Source organism: Muscardinus avellanarius, assembly GCF_963383645.1.
Source record: "Muscardinus avellanarius genome assembly, chromosome: 6".
NCBI lineage: Eukaryota > Metazoa > Chordata > Mammalia > Rodentia > Gliridae > Muscardinus > Muscardinus avellanarius.
In genome coordinates this window covers 39,750,977-39,776,990 of record NC_137791.1, presented here as the reverse complement: position 1 = coordinate 39,776,990, position 26,014 = coordinate 39,750,977, and the positions used below count along the sequence as shown (strand labels likewise).

Below are 26,014 nucleotides of genomic sequence, written 5' to 3'. Positions count from 1 at the left end.
ATAAATCCGGGCGTGGTGGCACACGCTTGTAATCCCTGCGCTTGGGAGGCTGAGACAGGAGGATTGCACAGGTTCAAAGCCAGCCTCAGCTACTTAGTGAGGCTCTCAGCAACTTAGATCCTGTTTCCAAATAAAATATAAAATAAGCCTGGGATTATAGCCCAGAGGTAGAAAGTCCCTGGGTTCTATTCCCAGTACCACAATAAATAAATAAATAAATAAATAAATAAATAAATAAATAAATCCTGCATATATATACCTATACTGCCAATACTTGGCCAGTGCATAGAAACTTATTGAGACCATTTTAAAATAAAAAAATAAAAGGAGCTAAGGGTTTAGCTTGGTAGTAGAATGCCCCTAGTTTCAAACCCTAGTATCACAAAACAAAAAATAAATTAACAAAATAAAATAAATAGGGCTGGGGTATAGCTCAGATGTAGAATGCCTCTGAGTTCAATTCCCAATACCATAAAAAAATCAAAAACATAAGCAAAACTATAGAGTTACTTCCTAGGTATGAATTCCAACCCTACTATCACAAGTCTGTAAATGTGGGTAAGTTACTAAATCTTTCTGTGCTGTACTGCTAGGTATAAAAATATTCAACAAATACATCTATAACTATTAGTATCAGTACCATAACTATACTATTAATAACATTGATAAAGTATTTAAAGAGATTTTTAGATATAAACTCAAAAATAGCATAAATGTATTAAAATACCTCAAGACACTTAAGAAACAGACTTTCCAAACACGCTCCTTTGTCATCATATAGAATTGCCTGTGTTAAAATAAAATAAGTATTAAAAAGGAACAAAACATAATTCTGCTTTTCTTATATATGTTCAGTAGCAAATCAAAAATTGTTACATAAGCCAACCATGGTTACATACTCTTATAATCCTGATACTTGGGAGGCTGAGACAGGAGGATCACAAGTTCAAAGATAGCCTCAGCAACTTACTGAGGCCCTCCACAACTTACTGAGCTCCTGTTTCAAAATAAAAGAATAAAATAGGGCTGGGGGTGTAGCTCATAAGTAGAATGCCCCTGGGTTTTCCATCCCAGAGGAAAGAAAAGAAGAAAGTGCTTCTACTTTAAGACTAGCATGGTGGCACAAGCCTGGAATCCCAGTGCTTGGGAGGCTGAAACAGGAGGATCACAGGTTCAAGGCCAGCCTCAACAATGTAGACTCTGCATGCTGGCAAAACCCTTCACAATTAAAAAATAAAATAAGAAGCTGGGCATAATGGTGCACACTTGGAATCCCAGCATTTGAGAGACTGAGACAGGAGGATTGTGATTAACTGACAGCCTCAGCTGCTAAGTGAGGTCCTTTACAACTCACTGAGACCCTATTTCAAAATAAAAAAATAATAAATAGGGCTAGGGGTGTAGCCTGGAGATAGAATGGCCCTGGGTTCCATCCCCAGTACTGTAAAATAAAATATAAAATAAAAAATAAATAAAATAAAGTAAAATAGGACTGGGGGTAAAATTCAGAGGTAGACTGCCCCTGGTTCAATCCCTAATACCACCAGAAAAAAAAAAAAATCTACTTTAAATGTTTATTATGTATCTATTCAGTCTATGCAAGAAAGTTAAGAATTTGGAATTTGGGCTGAGAATGTGGCTCAGTGGTAGAACATTTGGCTAACATGCACAATGACCTGGGTTTGACCCCAGCATTGCAAAGAAAAGCGGGTGGTACTGGGGATGGAACCCAGAGGCATTCTACCTCCGAGCTACACCCCCAGCCTTATTTTTTATTCTTTATTCTGAAACAGGGTCGCACTGAGTTGCAAAGGACCTCACTAAGTAGCTGAGGCTGTCTATGAACCACGATCCTCCTGTCTCAGCCTCCCAAATGCTAGTTACAAGCACGTACCACCACGCCTGGCTTAAACACATAGCTTTAAGAATAAACAACACATAGCTCTAAGACTCGATAGTCAACCACTTTGCACTTACTTTGTTTCCTAAGTGAGTGATCTTCAGAATTCCATCTTGCCATACTTTTGACTTCTTCATTTTTTGATGAGTATATAGAACCTTATTTCCAAAGACACAAAAGAAATAATTTCTGTTTAGATACATTCTATGTTATGTTTTTGTTTGTTTGTTTGTTTGTTTTTTGCAGGTATGGAGATGGAACCAAGGGGCATTTGACCTATGAGCTACACCCCTGCCCTATTTTTCTTTATTTTGAAACAGGGTCTCACTAAGTATGGAGGGCCTCACTAAGTAGCTGAGGCTGTTCGTGAACCATGATCCTCCAGCCTCAGCCTCCTGAATGCTGGAATTACAAGCATGCGCCACCACACCTGGCTATGTTATGTATTTTATATATTTTTCCCACATATAAAAATATCTAAGACATCTTTTATCACATCAGGACAGGTATGATAATAACAACATTAATGAAAGAAAGAGGCTGGAGGTATAACTCAAAATATGTGCTTAACTAAGTTTTGGTTTTTTTTTTTTTTTGTTTTTTTTTTGGTGGTACTGGGGTTCCTGGAAGCCCTTCTTCCTCCGGGCTACACTCCCAGACCTATTTTTTTATATTTCTGAAACAGGGTCTCTTACGCCAGCACGGCTGGCTTCGAACCTGCGCGATCCTCCTGTCTCCGCCTCCCAAGCGCGGGGATTACAAGCGTGCGCCACCACGCCCAGCAAGTTTTGGTATTTTGAGCACCAAAAAAAAGTTGAAAAAAGAATAAAGGGCCTGGCATGGTGGTACATACCTGTAATCCCAGTATTAGGAAGCTGAGACAGGAGAATCAGAGCTTTGAGGCCAGCCTTAGCAACTTAGCAAGACCCCGTTTTAAAATAAAAAATAAGCACAGTGTGGTGGCGCACGCTTATAATCCCAGCGCTTGGGAGGCTGAGACAGCAGGATTGCACGGGTTTGAAGCCAGCCTCAGCTACTTAGGTTCTCAGCAACTTAGTGAGACCCTGTTTCCAAATAAAGTAAAAATAAGTCTGGGAGTATAACCTGGAGGTAGAAAAGGCACTGGGTTCCACTGCCAGTACCACCAAAAATAAATAAATAAATAAATAAATAAATAAATAAATAAATAAATAAAGCAGAAAATAAGAGCTGGCATGGTGGCGCATACCTGTAATCCCAGTGCTTGGGAGGCTAAAACCGGAGGATTGCAGATTCCAGCCAGCCTCAGCAACTGAGTGAAAACCTATTTCAAAATAAAAACATAAGGCCGGGCATGGTGGCGCACGCTTGTAATCCCAGCATTTGGGAGGCTGAGATGGGAGGATCGCGGGTTTGTGGACAGCTTCAGCTACTTAGTGAGGCCCTCTGCAACTCAGTGAGACCCTGTTTCAAAATAAAGAGTAAAAAATTGGGCAGGGGGTGTAGCTCAGAGGTCAAATGCCTCTGGGTTCCATCCCCAGACCCACAAAAAATAAACATTAAAAATATAAATATAAATAAATAAATAAATAAAAACATAAATAGCTAAGTGTGGTGGTACACACTTGTAATTCCAGTACTTGGGAGGTTGAGACAGGAGAATGGCAGGTTCACGGCCAGCCTCAGTTACTTAATGAGGCCCTCAACAACTTAGTGAGACCCTGTTTCAAAATAAAGAATAAAAAAATAGGGGTGGAGAAATAGCTCAGAGATAGAATGCTCCTGGGTTCAATCCCTAGTACTTCAATAAATAAATAAATAGATAAAATCAGACTGGGGTATAGCTCAGAGATACAACGTCCCTAGGTTCAAAATCAACCCCAGGAACCAAAAAATAAAATGGGCTTGGGGGTATTATAGCTTGGAGGTAGAATGCCCCTGAGTTCAATTCCTTTACCAAAAGAAAAGGGAAAAGAAAAAAAAGCTAGCTAGCTGGGTAGTAGAAAGGAAGATAGGAAAAGAAAGGAAGAAAGAAAGGAAGAAAGGATATGTAAGATCTATAAAAAATCCTGAGCCAGGTGCTACTGCACACACCTGTAATCCTAGTACTTGGGAGGCTGAGAAAGGAAGATCACAGGTTCCAGGCCAGAATGTAGTAATTTAGCAAAACTGTTTCAAAATAAAAAGTAAGCCCGGTGTGTTGGCACATGCTTGTAATCCCAGCATTTGGGAGGCTGAGACAGGAGGATTGAGGTTCATGGACAGCCTAAGCTACTTAGTGAGGCCCTTTGCAACTCAATGAGACCCTGTTTCAAAATAAAAGAAAAAAAATAGGGCTGGGGATGTAGCTCATGGTAGAATGCCTCTGGTTTCCATCCCCAGTACCGCAAATAAATAAATAAATAAAAGAAGGTTGAGGGCATAGCTAAGAAGTAGAAAGTCCCCTGTTCAACCCTTAGTAACACACACAATGCCCAAAATTAATTTTGAGCTTTTAAGTCATAAGTGAGAAGGGAAAAACTTGCTGGGTTGCATGGAACTCAAGAATTGTATTGGAGAGCCAGGTGTGGTAGTGCATGCTTGTAATCCCAGTACTTGAAAGGCTGAGACAAGAGGATTGCAGGTTCACAGCCAGTTTCGGCAACTTAGTGAGACCCTGTTTCAAAAAACAAACATAAGTACCAGGTATGGTGGTGCACCAATCCCAAGACTTAGAAGGCTGAGACAGGTCAGTCACAGGTTCACAGCCAGCCTTAGCTACTTAATGAGGCCCTCTACAACTTAGGAGACCTTGTTTCAAAATAAAGAATAAAAAAAATAGGGCTGTGTATCTCAAGGTAAAATGACATTGGATTCAATCCCCAGCAATACAAAAAAAAAAAAAAAAAAAAAATTTGTGTCGTCGGTGTTAGCAGTCCAGACCCACAGGGTTTCTGTGACCAGTGTAGGCATCTAGTAGGTCAAAACTACTTCTCCAGGATGCTCTTATCTTCATATTGCATTCCTTCAGGATGTGGAATGGATTTCCCAGGTTTACATATATGCAATACTAACAGATTCAATTGTAAAGTGATTACAGAAGGTATGAGAATTGAAAATGCTAAATGAAATGTTAAAAGAAATTTGCAAAAAATATGTAACAATGCTACTCTTCTTAATGCTTTATCCTGCTATGTCATGGCTTTGGAAAAATTAGCTATTTTTCATTTAAAATTTTATTTGCTGCCAGGCATGGTGGCGCACACTTGTAATCACAGTGCTTAAGAGGCTGAGACAGGAGGATCGTGTAGATTCAAAGCCAGCCTCAGCTATTTAGTGAGGCTCTCAGCAACTTAGTGAGACCCTGTTTCCAAATAAAGTATAAAATAGGTCTGGGAATATAGCCCGGAGGTAGAAAGTCTCTGGGTTCCACCCCCAGTACCAAAAAAAAAAAAATTATTTGCTAAAATGTAATTAGTTTATCTTTTAATGAATTCATGAGTATTTTTTAAATTTCTGTTTTAATTTCTTTTTACTTTTTCACCCTTCCCTCATCTTTTTTTTTTTTTTTTTTTTTTTTTTTGTGGTTTGGGGATGGAACCCAGGGGCATTCGACCTCCGAGCTATACCCCCTGCCCTATTTTTTATTCTTGATTTTGAAACAGGGTCTCACTGAGTTGCAAAGAGCCTCACTAAGTAGCTGAAGCTGTCTGCGAACCAGGATCCTCCTGTCTCAGTCTCCCAAATGCTGGGATTACAAATGTGCGCAACTACACCGGCTCTAAATTTTTATTTTGAGACAGGATCTCACTAAACTGTCCAAAGCTGGCTTTGAATATACAATCCTTCTGCCTCAGCCCCCAGTGTAGCTGAGATTATAGGCATGTACCACCATGCCCAAATTGTTTTAATTTCTAATATAAAAAGTCAATATATAACAAAAACATGCTCTACATATATCACTGTGTAATATTTCCTAGAAATATAGATCAGCATCCTGTGTAGAGAAGGCTATGATAAAGGAGGTTATGTTCTAGAGAAAGGGTCAGTTATGTTAGAAAAAGTCTGGAAAAGGCTGGACATGGTGGCGCACACTTGTAATCCTAGCATTTGGAGGCTGAGACAGGAGGATCACAATTCAAGGACAGACTCAGCTACTACTTAGTGAGGCCCTTTGCAACTCAGAGAGATCTTGTTTCCAAATAAAAAATAAAAAATAGAACTGGGGCTGGGTGTGGTGGCGCACGCTTATAATCCCGTTTGGGAGGCTGAGACAGGAGGATCGAGTAGGTTTGAAGACAGCCTCAACTGGCTTAAGAGACACTGTTTCCAAATAAAATATAAAATAGGTCTGGGAGTGTAGCCCAGAGGTAGAGGGCCCCTGGGTTCCATCCCCAGTACCACCAAAATTTAAAAAAAAAAAATTAAATTTAAAAAATGAAGAACTGGGGGTGAAGGTCAAAGATAGAATGCCCCTGGGTTCCATCCCCAGTACCACACACAGAAAAAAAGGAAGTCTGGAAAGGGACACTTCGCAGGGGTGAGAAATGGCATCAAACAAGTTCCACTCCAGGGAAAGAAGGTTTTAAGCAGTCCCTTTCTGGGAATGGAACTTCCACTGGGAGTTGGAGATGGTCCTAATGCAGCTCCTTATCTCTTCTCATGAGATCTGGTCAAATTCTCTATCCCATTTCTTCCCCTGCCCTGTTCATCTCTAATCTACCTAACACAAACAAAAGTTCTTCAAGGTTTGCAATGATGTGTGTGTGTGTGTGTGTGTGTGTGTGTGTGTGTTGCTGGGGATGGAACCCAGGGGCTTTTCTACCTCCGGGCTATACTCCCAAACCTATCTTATACTTTATTTGGAAACAGGGTCTCACTAAGTTGCTGAGAACCTCACTCAGTAGCTGAGGCTGGCTTCGAACCTGTGCGATCCTCCTGTCTCACTCTCCCAAGTACTGGGATTACAAGCGTGTGCCACCACACGTGAGCTTGCAATACTTTTAAGAGTATAAAAGTATCCTAAGAAAGCAGGGTGTGGTGGTACATGCCTCCCAATACTTGGGAGACTGAGACAGGAGGATTGAAAGTTCGACACCAGTCTCATCAATTTAGTGAGATCCTCAGCAAATTAGAGAGAAGCTGTTTCAAAATAAAAAATATAAAGGGGATAGATGTGTAGCTTGGAGGTAGAATGCCCCTGGTTCAACCAGTACCGCAAAAAAAGTGCCCTTAGACAAAACAATGTAAGGAATACTATCTAGACAGAAGAGGCAAGCCAGCTCTTCAAGAGAAAAATTGTTTCCTGGTCCCAAAGTTCCAAAGAATTTGTTACAAAGGACTTTGCATAATAAATATGAGTAGTAGGTTAAAGATAGGTTATAGTACAATATTTGGGACATACTTATAGTAGAAATGATTTACTTATCTGAAGTTGAAATTTTCCTGGGTGTCCTGTTTTCTGGTTTTTGTTTTGCTAAATTTGACAACCACAGCAAGGCATTTGAAAAATATCAGAAGAAAGAGAGAGAAGAAGGAAGAAAAAAAATAATGTGGAAATTAAGCTAGGCATGGTGGCGCACGCTTGTTATCCCAGCATGTGGAAGGCTGAGACAGGAGGATCACACAGGCTCGAAGCCAGCCTCAGCTACTTAGTGAGGCTCTCAGCAACTTAGTGAGACCCTGTTTCCAAATAAAATAGAAAATAGGTCTGGGAGTATAGCCCGGAGGTAGAAAGCCCCTGGGTTCCACCCCCAGTACCACCAAGAAAAAAAAAGAAAAGAAATTAGTAAGACTTACAGTAAATTCTTGACTTTCCATTGTTTCTTATAGTCAGGTCCAGAAAATATTCAGTGGTTATTCAACAATTTCTGTGACCTAAAATAAAAAACAGAGAATATTCAACCCTGACAAGAAAAGTAAGCATTAAATATAAATTTTCTGCCAAGCATGGTGTCACGTTTGTATTCCCAACATTTGGGAGGCTGAGACAGGAGGATCACGGTTCTAGACAGCCTCAGCCTCAGCTACTTAGTGAGGCCCCCCACAACTCAGTAAGACCAGTTTCTTTCTTTCTTCCTTTTTTTTTTTTTTTTTTTTTTTTTTTTTTGTGGTACTGGAGGTGGAACCCAGAGGCTTTTCTACCTCCAGGATATACTCCCAGACCTATTTTATACTTTATTTGAAAACAGGGTCTCACTAAGGTGCTGAGAGCCTCACTAAATAGTCAAGGCTGGCTTTGAACCTTGCAATCCTCCTGTCTCTGCCTCCCAAGCACTGGGATTACAAATGTGCGCCACCACTCCCAGCTGACCCTGTTTCAAAATAAAAAAATTAAAAAAAATAGGGCTGGGAGCCAGGCATGGTGGTGCATGCTTGCAATCCCAGCGCTTGGTGGCTGAGACAGGAGGATCGCACAGGTTCGAAGCCAGCCTCAGCTACTTAGTGAGGCTCTCAGCAACTTAGTGAGACTCTGTTACCAAATGAATTATAAAATAGGGCTGGGGGTGTAGCCTGGAGGTAGAAAGCCCCTGGGTTCCACCCCCAGTACCACACACACACACAAAAAGAGTTCCAAGAATATCTAACCACCAATGAAAAAAAGTGCAATCAAACTGTCATAGAGGACAGTAAAAGTGATACCATACCGTAGAAAAAGAATTTGTTACAAATAATTATGTGCCAAATAAAAAGAAAACTAAGCATAATAAAAAAAAACAGATTAATTATCTGCAGAGATTTTTTCCAAGTACTGTAACACATGTGAAAAATGGATTCTCCCTTCCACGTGTGTGGTTCCATATAGCCTGAACTGAATTTTTTTTAAGTTTTCTAAATTCTTATACTCACCACAAGATGGCCCCCTTGTGTTTTTAATTTTTCCTTTTACAGCTGTCCTTTGGTATCCAGTGACCAGGGGGACTGGTTCCACAAATACCAAAATCTGCAGATGCTCAAGTCCCTTATATGAAAGATAGTTTTTGCATATAACCTACACACATCCTCTCATGTGTGTGTGTTACTGCAAATTGTACCCAGGGGCTTTCTACCTCTGAGCTACACCTCCAGCCCTTTTTAGTTTTTGTTTTTGAAACAGAGCTTCACGAGTTTGTTGAGAATCTTATGATGTTGCCGAGGCCAGCCTTGAACCTATGATCCTCTACTCTCAGCTTCCCAAGTACTAGGATTACAGGTGTGTACCACTATCCTAGTTAGATCTTCTCATATTCTTTTTAAATCATCTCTACAAAGCCAGGCGTGGTGGCGCACACTTGTAATCCCAGCACTCGGGAGGCTAAGACCGGAAGATCGCAGTTCGCGGACAGCCTCAGCTACTCAGTGAGGCCCTCTGCAACTTAGTGAAACCCTGTTTCAAAATTAAGAATAAAAAAAAAAATAGGGTAGGGGGTGTAGCTCGGAGGCCAAATGCCCCTGGGTTCCATCCCCAAACCCGCAAAAAATAAATAAATAAATAAATAATCTCTACATTACTTAGGTTACTGAAAACAATGTAAGTGGCATATACATAGTTGTTAAACTCTATTGTTTAGGAAAAATATACATGTTCAGGACAGATGCAATTTTTTTCTGAATATTTCCTGGGGAAAAAAATTCTCTGAATCCACAGAGGCAGATCTCACACATAAAGAAGGTTGACTGGAACTCTTAAAGTCAATATATCATAGTATCCTAGAACCAAATATATAATATATAGTATGTATATATATGTATATATATATATATCTTTTTTTTGGGGGGGTCTGGGGATGGAACCCAGGGGCATTCGACTTCCGAGCTACACCCTCTGCCCTGTTTTTTATTTTTTATTTTGAAACAGGGTCTCACTAAGTAGCTGAGGCTGCCCTGGAACAGCGATCCTCCAGTCTCAGCCTCCCGAATGCTGAGATGTAATAGTGCGCCACCGTGACCGGCTATATAGTATATTTGCATGGAAAAAAATCTTTTCAATTCTGTTGCAGCAGATACTTCAGTTATCCTATACTACTGGGTAAAATTATGTGGGCAAATTTGGAAATCTACAATCACTGATGGAGCCGGGCCTGGCCTAGCACATGCTTTAAGCCCAACTACACCGGAGGCTGAGGAAGGAGGATCACAGATTCCAGGCCATCCTATGCAACTTAGCAAGACCCTTTCTCAAAGTAAATTTTTTTAAAAGGGCTGAGAAGGTAGCCCAATGGTAGAATGCATGCATAATATGTGTGTTCAATTCCTAGCACTGCAAAAATACAAACATACATAAATACAAGATAAAATCGCTGAGAGCCTAAGTAGCTGAGGCTGGCTTTGAAACTGTGCAATCCTCCTGTCTCAGCCTCCCAAGCACAGGGATTACAAGTGTGCACCGCCACGCCCGGCATATAACCCTTTCTAATACCTCTCTTTTAGCCCACAAGAATGGCTAGATGCCTAAGAATGCAAGGAAGATAAAAGAGGTCCAGAGAAACATATCATCCCTGATGCTTTTGGAGCATCCTGCTCCCCACCAAGGAATGGGCTGGATATTCTGTGTTTGTAGATGAAAGAATACAGAGTATAATTACAGTGCTTGGTATTTGGCCATTATTAATATCTCTTTAGTAATAGCTATTATTATTCAGTGCATTTATATGCTGGAGACTATCAAAATGCTTACAATCTTATGATATAAATACTATTTCCATATCCACTTTAAAAAAAGAGATACATAATAAGTAACTTGCCCAGGTCACAAACTAAATAGATTCAGAATTCAAAACCAAGTTATATAAACACAAGTGCTCAAACTCACAAATACTATATTTATATAACTATATAGTGATTACCTAAATGTATCAACAGAGTTGAACTAAACTCCTACATAGATTTATCAGTCTCATAATTTTTTTTTTTTTTTTTTTTGGGTGGCACAGTGGGTGGAACCCAGAAGCTTTCTACCTCCGGGCTATACTCCCAGACCTATTTTATATTTTATTAGAAACAGGGTCTCACTAAGTTGCTGAGAGCCTCACTAAGTAGCTGAGGCTGGCTTCGAACCTGTGTGATCCTCCTGTCTCAGCCTCCCAAGCGCGGGGATTACAAGCATGAGCCACCACACCCGGCATCAGTCTCATAATCTTGAAGAGGAGGGATTAGGAGCTGTGTTGTATATGGAATTTACAACTTAAAAAAGAAATTGAGAAGGTTCAAACTTTTTTCCCCTCTGTACTGGGTGTCCAATCCAGAGCCTTGAGCATGCTAGGTAAGTGCTACCACTGAGCTATATCCCCATGACCTCCTTTCTTAGCTTACCATTAAAAAGAAAAATTGGTTTTAATCCACACCATCATGTGTTTAAGTGAGGTGAGAGGATAAAATTCTTCTGAAAGTGTTAATCTGTCCATATCTTTCAGACAATTTAATGCTGACCAGACTCTAATATATGTGAAGACTAGTCTGCAAAGTTTTTTTTGTTTGTTTATGGTCTTTGGATTGAACCTAGGGGTGCTCCACCGCTGAACTACACTCCCAGCCCTTTTTATTGTTTTTTGAGATCGGATCTCCCTAAATTGCCTAGGCTGGCATAGTACTTGCCATCCTCCTGCCCCAGTTTCCCCAGTAGCTGGAATTATAGGCATCTGCCACCATGCCTGGCCTAGTCCAGAAAATTTTTAAATTGCTGTTAAAATGACAAATGTTCTATGATAATTATATACACAGACATGCACACTCATATGTATAGACCTACACACATACATATATATTACTGTGCTGCTACATCTGCATATCATTACATAATGTGCATATATCGCTGTTCTCAGTAAAATGTAAACCATTCTTCCTGTTAATTATGACCAGATGTTTTGGGTACTTTTGTTTTTGAACAAGCAAAATTTTACGCACCTAACCTGAACAGCAAAATGGTTCAGACTAAAAAGATAAAGAATTGAGCCGGGAGTGGTGGCGCACGCTTGTAATCCCCGCGCTTGGGAAGCTGAGACAAGAGGATCGCACAGGTTCGAAGCCAGCCTCAGCTACTTAGTGAGGCTCTCAGCAACTTAGTGACACCCTGTTTCCAAATAAAATATAAAATAGGTCTGGAGTATAGCCCGGAGGTAAAAAAAAAAAAAAAAAAAAAAAAAAAAGACCCTGAGCTCCAGCCCCCAGTACCAAAAAAAAAAAAAAAAAAGTTACAGAATCACGAACTCATCCAATTAAGAAACTATCCAGTCAAAATATAAAAACTAAATCAAAAACCTACATTTCATTAGCCAAGACTGCAATAACAAGATCCTGTGTCACCAAATGACAATGAAGCCTTGACCCTCCGTCAGTCCTCCAGTCAAACAGCAAAACCCTCTTTGGTGCTCTTATTAAGGACTCGGATTGCTAAATTGGGGCTGGGAGGATGAGGCCCAACAAGCTCTGACAGCTACCACCTCAACCTCGGTTCCCAACAGCAGCCTTCCCGCTCAGCTTCCGAGGAGCGGATTCTCTGCTCCCTTCGCTTCAAAATCCTCAAATCTCCCTGGCGATCCCCTCTTCCTCTTCCGGAAGAGGAACCTCGAGAAACACTTCACCTGTGTATCCCACTGCACAAAATTCACTTTCGAATTTCTCCCGCGAGCGACCGTGACGTCACTATCCTGGGACGGCACCCGCCGAGGACCCCTTCCGCCCAGCGCCGCCTCCGCCAGAACCGCCGTTCTCAAAGCGCCAATCAAATTCGCCCCTGGTCGCCGGCGTCCGCGCTCTCCTGAGCCCCGCCCCCTGGGCGGCAGCCGCGGCCGTGACGTCACTGCAGGCGCGCGGCCTCCGGGCCCGTCCCCTCGAAGGGAGAAGAGAGAATCGTGTCGCTCATCCTATGACGCGAAATAGCCACGACAATAAGGCTCGAGAGACGGAAAGAGCTGAAGGACGCGGTCTCTGACCCTGTATTTTGGAAATTGAGCAAAGTAAGTTGCAAGTGGCCTGGAGGGTCGCTCAGGTTGGGCGAAGTCTAAATTCCGGTCAGTCCTTTTCATGCACGACGTTCTATGGCGTCGCGCTTCCTACCCCGCCCCCTCCGCCGAGCTCTGCAGCTCGCTCGGCCTGGCCACTGCGCGTGCGCAGAGTCCTCCGGCCTTGCAGTTCTCGTTTCCAGCCCTTGGGGGCGCGCGGCACCTGGCTTCGGGAGGTCTGGGGCGGGAACCGAGCGGTGGGCTGGAGGGAAAGTGCGCGGACTGGAGCTGAGCCTCTGTCAAGGGAGAGCGACCCTGAGGACTCCACTCTAAAGCTTAAGTCTCTTTTGTTGTTTACAGGACGATTCTAGTCCTGTCCGCAGAGTTGGAAATCCAACTAAAAGGGAGCTAACGAGATAAACACAGGCCGGGCGTGGTGGCGCACGCTTGTCATCCCAGCGTTCGGGAGGCTGAGACAGGAGGATCGCGGCTCGCGAGCCTCTTAGCGAGGCCATTCCCAACTCACACCCTGTTTCCAGTACCGGAAAGAAAGAAAGAAAGAAAGAAAGAAAGAAAGAAAGAAAGAAAGAAAGAAAGAAAGAAAGAAAGAAAGAAAGAAAGAAAGAAAGAAAGAAAGAGAGGAGAGAGAGGAGAGAGAGGAGAGAGAGAGAGAGAGAGAGAGAGAGAGAGAGAGAGAGAGAGAGAGAAATGCAGTGTACTGAGCGCGTTGATAGAGGTACTTAGTAAAAACAGATGAGGGGGAAGTTAATTGAGGAAGGCGTGGTGTGAGGAGTAAGATGCATTTAACCTGAGTTCTGTAAATTAACAGGACTGTTTATAAGACAACGGAAGGTGAGAAGACTCATTCAAGGCAAAAGACACTGGCCAAAAATAAATCATGTCTAGCTCACTTGTCAGGTTATCCATGCTTTGTATGTCATTGAACTGTTTTATAACCGTCTAACTTGTGGGAAACCATAAAAATGGGAATTAGGTTTGTCTAGGAGAGATGTATGAATTGCCCTGAGTAGTGTATATTAGCATTATTATTTTAACATTTCTGATTGTCTATGTCTGTGTCTTCTTAGAACTCATGGAATTGATTTGTAGCACCTAAATAAAATCTTTACGATGTGTTTATTTTGCATTTGTACAAACATCATGAGTTTTGTTTTTGGTTTTGCTTCTGGCGATTGACCCAAGACTACACCAACGGCCTAATTTTATTTTATTTTTTATTCTTTATTTTGAAACAGGGTCTCACTGAGTTACAGAGGGCCTCACCAAGTAGCTGAGGCTGGCTGCGAACCAGTATCCTCCTGTCTCAGCCTCCCAAATGCTGGGATTACAAGTGTGTGCCACCATGCTCAGCTTATTTTTTTTATTTTGAATTTATTTTTTTATTGTGAGTTTATCACTAAATTGCTGAGGCTGTCCTTGAACCTATGATCCTCCTGTTTTGGCCTCCCAAGTACTAGAGATTACAGGAGTGCATCATCACACCTGGCTTGATTTTACCTTTTCTTTAAAACTTATCTTTTAACAGTTTTTATGGAGTTTATTAAAATTCTTGAAATCCAGCCAAAGTTCATAAGTGTCCGGTTAAGAATTCCCTAGTCAGAGTGGAGCCTGATGGTATAGAAATGTAATCCCAGTACTTGGTGGCTTAGACAAAAGGTTCGAAGGTTCAAGGCCAGCCTCAGCAATTTAGCTAGACCCTGTTTCAAAATAAAAAGTGCTGTGGGTGTAGCTCAGAAATAGAATGCCCCTGGGTTCAATCCTCAATATCAAATAAATAAGCAATGTGAGAGGTCATGCCAGGGCTCATTTACCTAGTTATCTTTGGCCAAGTTACTTAACCTTTGAGCCTCTGTTAAAAGAGGTTGGGAAAACTACCTAGTAGGATTGTGACAATTTAGAACAATGTGTGTAAAGTAACTGACATCGTTACACAGTAACTAATATTCTTTGTTTAAAACCGTGTTTAGCCCCTTGTAACTCCAGCATTCAGGAGGCTGAGACAGGAGGATGGCAGATCACAGCCAGCCTCAGTCACTTAGGCCCTTTGCAACTTAGTGAGACCCTGTTTCAAAATAAAGAATGCAAAATAGGGCAGCGGGTATAGCTCAGATGTCTAAGAGTATAGCCTAGAGGTAGAAAAGCCCCTGGCTTCTACCTCCAGTACCACACAAAAAAAGTAAATAAATAAAATGTACAGTTATCAGTGGCGCCAGCCTGCTGTAGTTGGAATCATTAGCTCTCCTTTGTATTTATGTCAGCTTAGCACCTGACATAAGAATTTTGAAAGAATTAACACTTTACAGATATTTGTAAATACATTTATGTTTACTTTCTGATAAACGTAATTTCTGGTAAAAAGAGTAGGCCTCTTTTTGCTGAGTATGGTGGCACACACCTGTATCCCAGAACTTGGGAGGCTAAAACAGGAGGATCTCAGGTTTAAGGCTAGCCTTGATAATTTAGTGAGACCCCCTGCAACTTAGCAAGTCCGCTTCAAAAAAATTTTTTTTTTCTTTAATTTAAAGGCTGGGGATCTAACTCAGAGATGGAATGTCCCTGAGTGGGATGTAGCTCAGAGATGGAATGCCCCTGAGTTCAATCTTCAGTATGAAATTTGTGTAGGCCTTTATAAGAGAGTGACCCACAGCCAGGCTTGGTGGCACACACTTGTAATCCCAGCATTTGGGAGGCTGAGAAAGGAGATGGCTGTTCTCAGACAGCATCACCTACTTAGGCCCTTTACAAATCAGTGAGACCCTGTTTCAAAATAAAGAATAGCCAGTCGTGGTGGCGCACACTCCCAGCATTTGGGAGGCTGAGACCGGAGGATCGTAGTTCGCCTCAGCTTCTTAGTGAGGCCCTCCATAACTTAGTGAGACCCTGTTTCAAAATAAAAAATAGGGCAGGGGGTGTACCTAGGAGGTCAAATGCCCCTGAGTTTCATCCCCAGAAAAAAGAAAGAATAAAAAGTAGGGCTGGGGGTGTAGTTGGAGGTAGAATCCCCAGTACTACAAAAAAAAAAAAAAAGGGCATATATTATATATTAGGAAGTGCCAGACTTGGTGCCTGCACGCTTGTAGTCCCAGCATTTGGAAAGCTGAGACAGGAGGATCGCAGTTCAAGGACAGCCTCAGCTACTTAGGCCCTTTGCAACTTGGTGTGACCCTGTTTCAAAATAAAGAATAATAGACAGGGGGTGTAGCTTAAAGGTAAAATGCCCCTGTGTTCCATCTCCAGTACCGCCAAAAAAAAAAAAAAAGAATATTCTAGGAATTAATCTACATAGATGTGTTAGGGAAGGTAAAGGTAGCAGAAAGCAAAGGCCTTGAAGTAGAAACGGCTTTAGCATGTTTACAAAACCTGGTATGCTGGAGTTGGAAGATGAAGTTAGATACATACCCACACCAGATCATATAAGGCCTAGTTGACCACAGTAAGGTCTTTGGACTTTATTCTGAATGTGATAAGAAATCTTGGGAAAGTTTGTGCAAGGAATTGTCCTGATCTGATTAATTGATTACATGTTTACATGATTAGCTTGTCTGGAGAATTGGTTATCAGGGGGAAAAAAGAATGGAATCAGGTAGACCAGTAAAGAAGAACTTACAGTAGAAGTTTAGGCAAGACATTGGACAAGTTGGTTGTGATGGATGAGGTAGTTGGATGTGATGGAAGAGTGTGTTCAGGATGTGTTTTGAAGGTAGAACTAACTGAATGTTGTTGAATTGACTGAAGAGTATGAGAAAAAAGTAATCAAGGATGATTTCCATGTTTTTGCCCTCTCAACAATTTTTGTAGTTGGTGATTCTGAGATGGAGAAAAGTGGAGGGGGGGGATAGGTTTTTAAAAAAATTTTTTAATTCAAATTCAAGAGTTAGATGAGTTTGGGGGGGTGCTGGTTGGGGGTTTTTGTTTGTTTGGTTGGTTGGTTGGTTGGTTTTGGTTTGCAGTGCTGTGGATGGAACCCAGGGCATTTTACCTCTGAGAGACACACCCAGCTCTAATTTTTTATTCTTTATTTATGAAACAGAGTCTCACTGAGTTGCTAAGTAGCTGAGGCTGTCCCCAAACATCAATCCTCCTCTGATCTCCCTTCTCCCAAAAGCTGAGATTACAAGCTTGCCCCATCACACCCAGCAGCTGAGTATTATAATGGGTAGCTAATGCTGGCGTGGTGGCGCACGCTTGTAATCCCAGTACTTGGGAGGCTGAGACTGGAGGAACCGGGTTCCCAGCCAGCCTCAGCTACTTAGTAAGGCCCTCTGCAACTTAGTGAGACCCTGTTTCAAAATAAAAAATAAAAGATAGGCTGGAGGTGTAGTTCAGAGGTCAAATGCCACTGGGTTCAATCCCTAGTTCTGGAAAAAAAATTTTTTTTAATAAAAGATAATGGGTAGCTAATGAGCAGAGTAGAAGGGAAACAAAGCCAAATTGCTTATAGCCAAGATTCCCAAAAGATGAGTGTGGAAAGGAAGAGAGCCCAGGACCCAGTCCAGTTATAGGCAGCTTATAAAAGTAGGACACAATAGGAGGGTGCAGAAAAAGAAAACTATTGGAAGTCATGTAAAGAAAATATTTTCAAAGGAGCTACTGGCTACAAATGCTGCTGAGAAGTCAAGTAGAGAGAGGAGCTCAGGGACAATTTTGTGGTTTCACTAGAGGGGTAGGAAGGAAAGCCTGGCAATGGGGATGGAAGTATGAGATAAGGCATGTTTTGGGGGGGGGGTTGTGGGGGGGTTGTTTGTTTTTTTGTGGTACTGGGGTGGAACTCAGGGGCTTTCTACCTCCAGGCTACACTCCTAGACCTTTTTTCTATTTTATTTGGAAACAGGGTCTCACTAAGTTACTGAGAGCCTCACTAAGTAGCTGAGGCTGGCTTAGAACCCGTGTGATCCTCCTGTCTCAGCCTCCCATGCTCGGGGATTACAAGCCTGCGCTACCACACCCAGCATGAGGCATGTTTTGATGTGTAACTGCGTATGGTAGCACAAGTCTGTAATCCCAGTAGACAGGAGGATCGCAGGTTCAAAGCCAGGCTTGTCAACTCTGGGGAAACCCAGTTTCAAAATAAAAAAGGCTGAGGGTATAGCTTCGAGTTAGAAAGCCCCTGGTTTATCAGGCACAGTGGCTCACACTTGTAATCCCAGATTGTTTGTTTGTTTGTTTGTTTGTTGTTTTGTTTTTCTCCTTTTGCAGTATTAAGGATGAAATCCAGGGGCATTCTACCTCTGAGCTACACCCCAACCCTTTTTTTATTCTTTATTTTGAAATAGGGTCTCACTGAGTTGCAAAGGGCCTCACTAAGTAACCGTGGCCATTCGTGAACTGTGATCCTCAGGTCTCAGCCTCCCAAATGCTGGGATTACAAATGTGTGCCACCACACCTGTCATAATCCTAGTTCTTGGGAGGCTAAAACAGGAACATCACAGTTTCAACCCCAGGCTTGAAAGCTTAGCAAGGCCTTCAGCAACCTAGTGAGACCATTTTCTAATAAGAAATAAAATTGGGCTGGGGATATAGCTTGGAAGTAGAATGCTTCTGGGTTCCATTTCCAGTAACAACAATAACAAGAAGAATATCAGCCAGGCGTAGTGGCATGCTTGTAATCCCAGCATTTGGGAGGCTGAGACAAGAGGATCATGGTTCAAGGATAGCCTCGGCTACCTAGTGAGGCCCTTTGCAATTCAGTGAGACCCTGTTTCAAAATAAAGAATAAAAATTGGGCTGGGCTGGAGATATAGCTCAGAGGTAGAATACCCTTTAGGTTGCCAGGCGTGGTGGCACACGATTGTAATCCCCTCGCTTGGGAGGCGGAGACAGGAGGATCGTGCTGGCTTAAAAGACCCAGTTTCCAAATAAAAAAAGTATAAAAATAGGTCTGGGAGTGTAGCCTGGAGGTAGAAGGGCTTCCAAGAACTCCAGTACCACCAAAAAAACTAATAAAAATTTAAAAAAAGAATGCCCTTGCCGGGCGTGGTGGCACACACTTGTATTCCCAGCGCTAGGGAGGCTGAGACAGTAGGATCGCGCAGGTTCGAAGCCACCCTTAGCTACTGAGTGAGGCTCTCAGCAACTTAGTGAGACCCTGTTTCCAAATAAATATAGGAAAATAGGTCTGGGAGTATAGCCCGGAGGTAGAAAGCCTCTGGGTTCCACCCCCAGTACCACCAAAATAAAAAATAAAAAATAGGTCTGGGAGTATAGCTGGAGATAGAAAAGCCCCTGGGTTCCACCTGTAGTAACAAAAGTGTGTGTGTGTGTGTGTGTGTGTGTGTGTGTGTGTGTGTGTGTGTGTAGCTGCATTTTATGTCTTAAACCAGCATCAGCTAAATGCTTCATTTGTTTTATATTTTCAAAATAGGTACTTGGCTGATCAGCTGAAACCTACTCTGAAAATGCCAAAATACTCTTCTGTTGACTGGAGAGAATATCACCTTGAAATATGTATTTCTATTAGTGTCAGCAGCAGCAGCATCACTGTCAGACTCAGGAGCCGCAAATAGGCTTTAATGTAATAATGTGCTTGCTGTGCAGGACAGCAGAAGGGAACAGCAGATGCAGCACCTTCCTCTCAGTCAGGCCTAGCTGTTGCCCAAATAGGCTGTTTTGGTTTTGTTTGTTTGTTTGTGTTTTTGTTTTTGCCCTGCTAGGGTATGCTTAGGCCACCTTAACAGGTAAAAGCTTTAGCCACATTGCCTACCAATCTTTTACATCATTCCAGTTCCAATCCCGTAGGCCAAAGTCGTATATGCTAGCAACTACTCTAACCCAAGTATAGGAGGGCAAATATCATCATTGGGTTTTTTGTGTTTGTTTTTTGTGTGTGTGTGTGGTTTGTTGTTTTTTTTTTTTTTTTTTTTTTGTGGTACTGGGGATGGAACCCTTCTACCTCCGGGCTACACTCTCAGACCTCTTTTATATTTTATTTGGAAACAGGGTCTCTTAAGCCATCGAGGCCGGCTTCAAACCTGCACAATCCTCCTGTGTGTCCCAAACGCGGGGATTACAAGGGTGCGCCACCACGCCCGGCTCGTCATTGGTTTTAATTCTCTTTCCAAGAAAATATTATCATGGGAGACTAAGGTTATTCTCCGGCAAGCCTGCATCGTCTTAGACCTGATGTTAAACTTTACTCATACAGTTATTTTTGGGTATGCCCCTCTCGTGATTCAGTTCATCCAACAAGTCAATACAGTTCATTCAACAAACTTTTTGTCTTGTTTTGTTTTTTGTTTTTGTGGTTCTGGGGATTGAATTTAGGGGCATTCTACCTCCGAGCTACACCCTCAGCCCTATTTTTTATTCTTTATTTTGAAACAGGGTCTCACTGAGCTGCAAAAGGCCTCACTAAGTAGCTGAGGCTGTCCAAAAACCTGCGCTTCTCCTGTCTCAGCCTCCGGAATGCTGAAATTACAAGCCTGTGTTTCCACAGCCAGCTTTCAACAAACATTTGAGTGACTACTCTGAGTGAGGAACAGGGATGCCTCAGCAAACAAAACAGTCAGGGCTGGGGTGTAACTCACTTGACTAGTATGTGATAGGTCCTGGTTTCTATCACCAGCAACACACACAATCTGAATAAAACAAATCTGATATCATTGATCTTGAATTCTAGAAAAGATAAAAAATAAAGAAATCATATAGTAATGTTAGAAGATGATATGGGCTAGAGAGAAAAATGAAATGGGGAGATAGTGTCTGTCAAGAAATTTGAGTTTTTAGTAATGGTTATGTGAGATCTCACTAACATAACAAGTATTTTTCAGGGGATATGTGTTTTAGAGAAAACAAATTTAAGCTGGGCGTGGTGGCGCATGCTTACACCCAGTACTTGGGAGGCTGAGACAGGAGGATCGCGAGTTCCTAACCAGCCTCAGATACTTAGTGAGGCCCTCTGCAACTTAGTGAGACCCTATAACAAAATAATGAAAAATAGGGCTGAAAGCCGGGCATGGTGGCGCATGCTTATAATCCCAGTGCTTGAGAGGCTGAGACAGGAGGATTGCACAGGCTCAAAGCCAGCCTCATCTACTTATTGAGGCTCTCAGCAACTTAGTGAAACCCTGTTTCCAAATAATGTATATAGATATAAAAAAATAGGTCTGGGGTATAGCCTGGAGGTAGAAAGCCTCTGGGTTCCATCCCCAGTACCACCAAAAAAAAAAAAAAAAATACGGCTGGAGGTGTAGCTCAGAGGTAGAATGCCTCTGAGTTCAATCCCCAGTACCACAAAAATATAATAAAGAAGCCAGGCCTGGTGACGCTGCTTGTAATCCCAGTATTTGGGAGGCTGAGACTGGAGGATCAAAGGTTCAAGGCCAGCCTCAGCTACTTAGTTAGGCCTATTTCAAAATAAAGAATAAGCCGGTATGGTCTGCATGCTTTTAATCCCAGCATTTGGGAGGCCGAGACAGGAGGATCTGGACTCATGGACAGCCTCAACTACTTAGTGAAGTTCTCCACAACTTAGTGAGACCCTGCTTCAAAATAAAGAATAAAATATAGGGCTGGGTGTATAGCTTGAAGGTAAAATGCCCCTTGGTTCAATCCCCAGCACCACAAAAACATAAAGAATAAAAAATAAGGCTGGGGGTGTACCTTGGTGGTAAAATGTCCCTGAGTTCAATCCCCAGTACTGTTAAAAAAAAAAAAAAAAAAAAAGCCTTGCAGGGCATGGTGGTACATGCCTGTAAACCCTGCACTTGGGAGGCTGAGACAAGAAGATTGCAAGTCCCCATCCAGCCAACCTCAGCCACTTAGGCCCTCCTCAACTTAGTGAGTCCCTGTGTCAAAATCTAATAGGGAGCCGGGTGTGGTGGCTCATCCTTTTAATCCCAGCATTCAGGAGGCTGAGACCTGAGGATGGCAGTTCGCGGACAGCCTCAGCTAGTGAGGCCCTCTGCAGTTCAGTGAGACCTGGTTTCAACATAAAGAATAAAAAATAGGGCAGGGGGCCTAGCTCAGAGGTTGAATGCCCCTGGGTTCCATCTACAGACCCGCCCCCCCAAAAAAAAAATCTAATAGGGCTAGGGGTATAGAATGGAGTAGAATGTCCCTGGTTCAATTGCTAGTACTACCAAAAAAGAAAAACAAAAGGTTAGGATGGGGATGTAGCTCAGTGGCAGAGAGGTAGTCTAAAGTGCAGGAGGTCCTGGGTGCCCCGGCACCAAAAATAATAAGATGGATGTAAATTTTGTACTGTCCTAAAATGATCTGGTTCAATTTAAAAGGCACAAAAAAATTAAAGCTGTAATCTCTAACACGAGAGGCAATTTTTTTTTTATTGTATTGATAATTGAACCCAAAGGTATTCTACCTCCGAGCTACACCCCCAGGCCCATTTTATTTTCTATTTGGAAATAGGGTCTCACTGGGTTGCTGAGAATTCAGGCTGACAAAAAGTGAACAGGAAAGCCGGGCACCTGTGCTTGTGATCCCAGCATTCAGGAGGCTGAGAAGGGAGGATCTCGATTCGTGGACAGCCTCAGCTACTTAGTGAGGCCCTTTGCAACTCAGCGAGACCCTGTTTCCAAAAGTAAAGAAAAAATAGGGCTGAGAGTGTAGCTTAGAGGTAGAATGCCTCTGTTTCTTCCCCAGTACCACACACAAAAAAAAGCAGAGTGAACAGGAGCTGGGCATGGTGGTGTACACTTGTAATCCCAGTACTTGGGAGGCTGAGAGAGAAGGCGTGTACACTTGTAATCCCAGTACTTGGGAGGCTGAGAGAGAAGGCTACTTAGTGAGGCCCTCCACAACTTAGGCCCTATTTCAAAATAAAGAATAAAAAATAGGGCTGAAAGTGTAGCTCAGGTATAATGCCCTTGGGTTCAATCCACAGTTCTGCCAAAAAAAAAAAAAAAAAAGAAAGAAAGAAAGAAAGAAAGAAAGAAAGAAAGAAAGAAAGAGAAACACAAAGCAGATAAAATTTTTGTGTGTTGAAAATGCGTAGCAAGTTTCTCCCAGAAAATACAATTTAAGTAGAAAAACAGAGTATTTGCTCTTTTGTCTAACTTTCAGGAATGGAAACTGATGGTGAAAAACAAAAACCAATGGAAGAAAACACTGAAAAGAAAAAAGAAGTAGAAAAGAAAAAACGGTCTCGAGTTAAACAAGTACTGGCAGATATTGCTAAACAAGTGGACTTCTGGTTCGGGGATGCAAACCTTCACAAGGATAGATTTCTTCGAGAGCAGATAGAAAAATCTAGAGATGGATGTAAGTTTGCTTCTGTGTATGAAGGGACAATTTCTTAAAGCGTTGCCTTTGAATTAGCGTATATACTTGTGTGGGTGTGGGTGTGGGTATAGTTCTGGGGATTGAACTCAGAGGCATTTTACCTGGAACTATACCCCAGCCCATTTTATTTATTTGGAAAGAGGGTCTCTTTACATTGATGAGTCACTGCTTGCTGAGGTTGTCCTCGAATCTTGTAATCCTATCTCAGCCTCCAATCCTATCTCAGCCTCCCAAGTACTGGAATTGCAAGCGTGTGCCACCACACCCAGCTTGAATTCGCTTATTAACTTCTAAAATAGTATGCTATTTTATAATGTAGTACACGTTCACATCTTAAAGTGTCCTATGACAGTTACATTAAAAGGGAGCCCTCAGCGGGGCGTGTTGGTGCACTTGTTATCCCTATACTTGGGAGGTTGAGACAGAAGGATTGCAGGTTCAAAACCAGCCTCAACTATTTAGTGAGACTCTCAGCAACTTGGTGAGACTGTTTCAAATTTTAAAATAAATAAAACGGGCTGGGGGTGTAGCTCAGGATGAATGTCTGGGTTCAATTCCTAGTACCACAAAAGAAAGGTTCACTCAGCCACTGGTGGCACAGGCCCATAAACCCAGCTACCTGGGAGGCTGAGGCAGGACAGTCACAAATTTGAAGCCAGCTTGGTCAGTTTAGGGAGAGAGGTCCGATATCTCAAATGCTTAAAAAGTCTGGTGTGGTGGTGCATGCTTTTAATTTCAGTACTTGGGAGGCTGAGACAGGAGGATTGCACAGGTTCAAGCCAGCCTCAGCTAGTTAGTGAGGCTCTCAGCAACTTAGTGAGACCCTGTTTCCAAATAAAATAGGTCTGGGAGCATATCCCAGAGGTAGAAAGCCCCCCAGGACCATAAATAAATGAATGAATGGAATGAAATTAATGAAGAGAGGTGCATGCTTGTCATCCCAGTCCTTGGGAGGTTGAGACAAGAGATAAGAGGATCCATGCGTTTAGTGACAACCCCAGCTGAGACTTTCAAATCAGAGGAAAATTGTCCCTGCGTTCCATCCCTAAGTATCTCAAGAGAAAAAAAAAAAGGAAACCAAGTATGGTGACTGAACCCTATAATCCTAGTCAGTATTGGAAGACTGAGGCCAGAGGTTTAAAGACAGCCTCAGCAAGTAATGAGACTTAGCAACTAACATTCTGCTTTAAAAGAAAACTAGGGGTATAATTCAGAAAAGCAGATTGACTTTGGTCATTCCTCAGTACCACAGAACATAAAGGAGTGGGGCTGAGCATAATGGCACGCATGCCTATTAGCAAAACCCTCAGTTTAGGAGAGGCACTTGGAGGTGAAATTCCCCAGGGGCAAATAAAATGGGTTGAGATTGTTGCTGCTTTTATCAGTACTTTGTTTTTAGTACTTTAAAGTATTCACAGAACTAAAAAGTTAAGAACAAGCCTGTAATCCTTGTATTTGGGAGGCTGGGAAAGGAGGACCACAGCTTCTAGGGCAGCCTCAGATCCTAGCAAGGACCCCACTTCAGAATGTGTAGCTCAGAGGCTTATGCAATCCCCAGTACCGATCACATGATGCTAAAGTCATGCCGAAACTCTTCCACTTTTTGCTTTTAATATACAACTAGAACTTATTCTGGATAGTTGTACAATATATTCTTTTTACATCTTCACTAGATGTTGATATATCACTTCTGGTATCTTTTAACAAAATGAAAAAGCTGACTACCGATGGAAAATTAATAGCCAGAGCATTGAGAAGTTCAGCTGTTGTAGAGGTAATTTTATTTTTCATTACACCCTTTATGAAATCCCGTAACTATATTTTGCCTACTAACCTAATGTGCGTTTTAAAGCTCGATTTAGAAGGCACCAGAATCAGGAGGAAAAAACCTCTGGGTGAAAGGCCAAAGGATGAGGACGAGCGCACCGTGTATGTGGTAAGACTTTTTCTATGTAACACATGGCCTGGGGTGGAAAAATCACAGGTTCTAGGCCAGCCACAGCAACTTAGCAGTACCCTTATTTAAAAAGGATTTAGTTGAAAGGTAGAATGCCCCCCCCCATACAATTCACAGTACCAAAAAAGTGACAAAGATTTTTAATATTAAAGTTTATTTATTACCATTCCAATTAGGGTAAAGCTTTAAATGCTATTTCTGCTTTATCACAGGAGTTACTTCCCAAAAACGTTAACCACAGCTGGATTGAAAGAGTGTTTGGGAAATGTGGCAATGTGGTTTATATAAGTATACCACATTACAAATCTACTGGAGATCCAAAGGGATTTGCTTTTGTGGAATTTGAGACAAAAGAACAAGCAGCAAAAGCTATTGAGGTAGGTCCAGAACCTAAAAAAATTAAAAAAAAAAAAACAATTACACAAGCATTACAAATAGTAAAAATTCTTGCAATCATTTCAGTTTCTTAATAACCCACCAGAAGAAGCACCAAGAAAACCTGGCATATTTCCTAAAACAATTAAGAACAAGCCCATTCCAGCCTTAAGAGTAGCTGGTGAGTGTTTTAGTTAAGTATAAATACATGTAGTTGGTACATAATACATAATTTTTTTAATTAATGGTATAAATATTCTTACAGAAGAGAAGAAAAAGAAAAAGAAGAAGAAAGGCCGAACGAAGAAGGAAGACAATATCCAGGCCAAAGAGTTAAATACGGACACAAGCAACGTGAGTGAGTGTAACACTAAGAGATCGAGAACCACGTCTGAGGGTTCTGAAGCAGAAATTACTGAACCCCAAAAGCAACCTGTGAAGAAAAAGAAAAAACGGGAAAAAGAGGTGTCCAGCTTACCTGAAGTCAAAACCGGGAAGAGGAAGAGGAGCAGTTGTGAAGATGCAGAATTGTGCCTACCTCCCAAGTCAAAAGTAAAGAAGACGGCTCAGAAAGACATTAAAAAGGACACTTCAGAAGCAGAAGGTTGCAAAGAAAACAGAGGTATAACGTTAAAGCTAGGGTTAGA

At 42.0% G+C, this 26,014-nt stretch overlaps 2 protein-coding genes across 2 annotated transcripts in view; one reads left to right on the top strand and one right to left on the bottom strand.

The window, feature by feature from the left end:
* ZGRF1 (zinc finger GRF-type containing 1) overlaps positions 1–7,678 on the bottom strand; it is a gene marked incomplete at both ends in the record, with an annotated part of 85,887 nt that extends 78,209 nt beyond the window's left edge. The window contains 3 exons of the mRNA XM_080697167.1: positions 728–787; positions 1,978–2,058; positions 7,658–7,678. Of these exons, the coding sequence (XP_080553293.1) occupies positions 728–787; positions 1,978–2,058; positions 7,658–7,678 (162 nt within the window). The remainder of the gene's footprint in view (positions 1–727; positions 788–1,977; positions 2,059–7,657) is intronic.
* A 4,985-nt stretch (positions 7,679–12,663) lies between these two features.
* The window catches only part of LARP7 (La ribonucleoprotein 7, transcriptional regulator), a gene marked incomplete at its 3' end in the record, with an annotated part of 31,013 nt that continues 17,662 nt past the window's right edge, over positions 12,664–26,014 (top strand). The window contains exons 1-7 of the mRNA XM_080697166.1: positions 12,664–12,792; positions 22,817–23,014; positions 24,709–24,809; positions 24,888–24,971; positions 25,205–25,369; positions 25,455–25,548; positions 25,633–25,989. Of these exons, the coding sequence (XP_080553292.1) occupies positions 22,819–23,014; positions 24,709–24,809; positions 24,888–24,971; positions 25,205–25,369; positions 25,455–25,548; positions 25,633–25,989 (997 nt within the window). The 5' untranslated portion in view covers positions 12,664–12,792; positions 22,817–22,818. The remainder of the gene's footprint in view (positions 12,793–22,816; positions 23,015–24,708; positions 24,810–24,887; positions 24,972–25,204; positions 25,370–25,454; positions 25,549–25,632; positions 25,990–26,014) is intronic.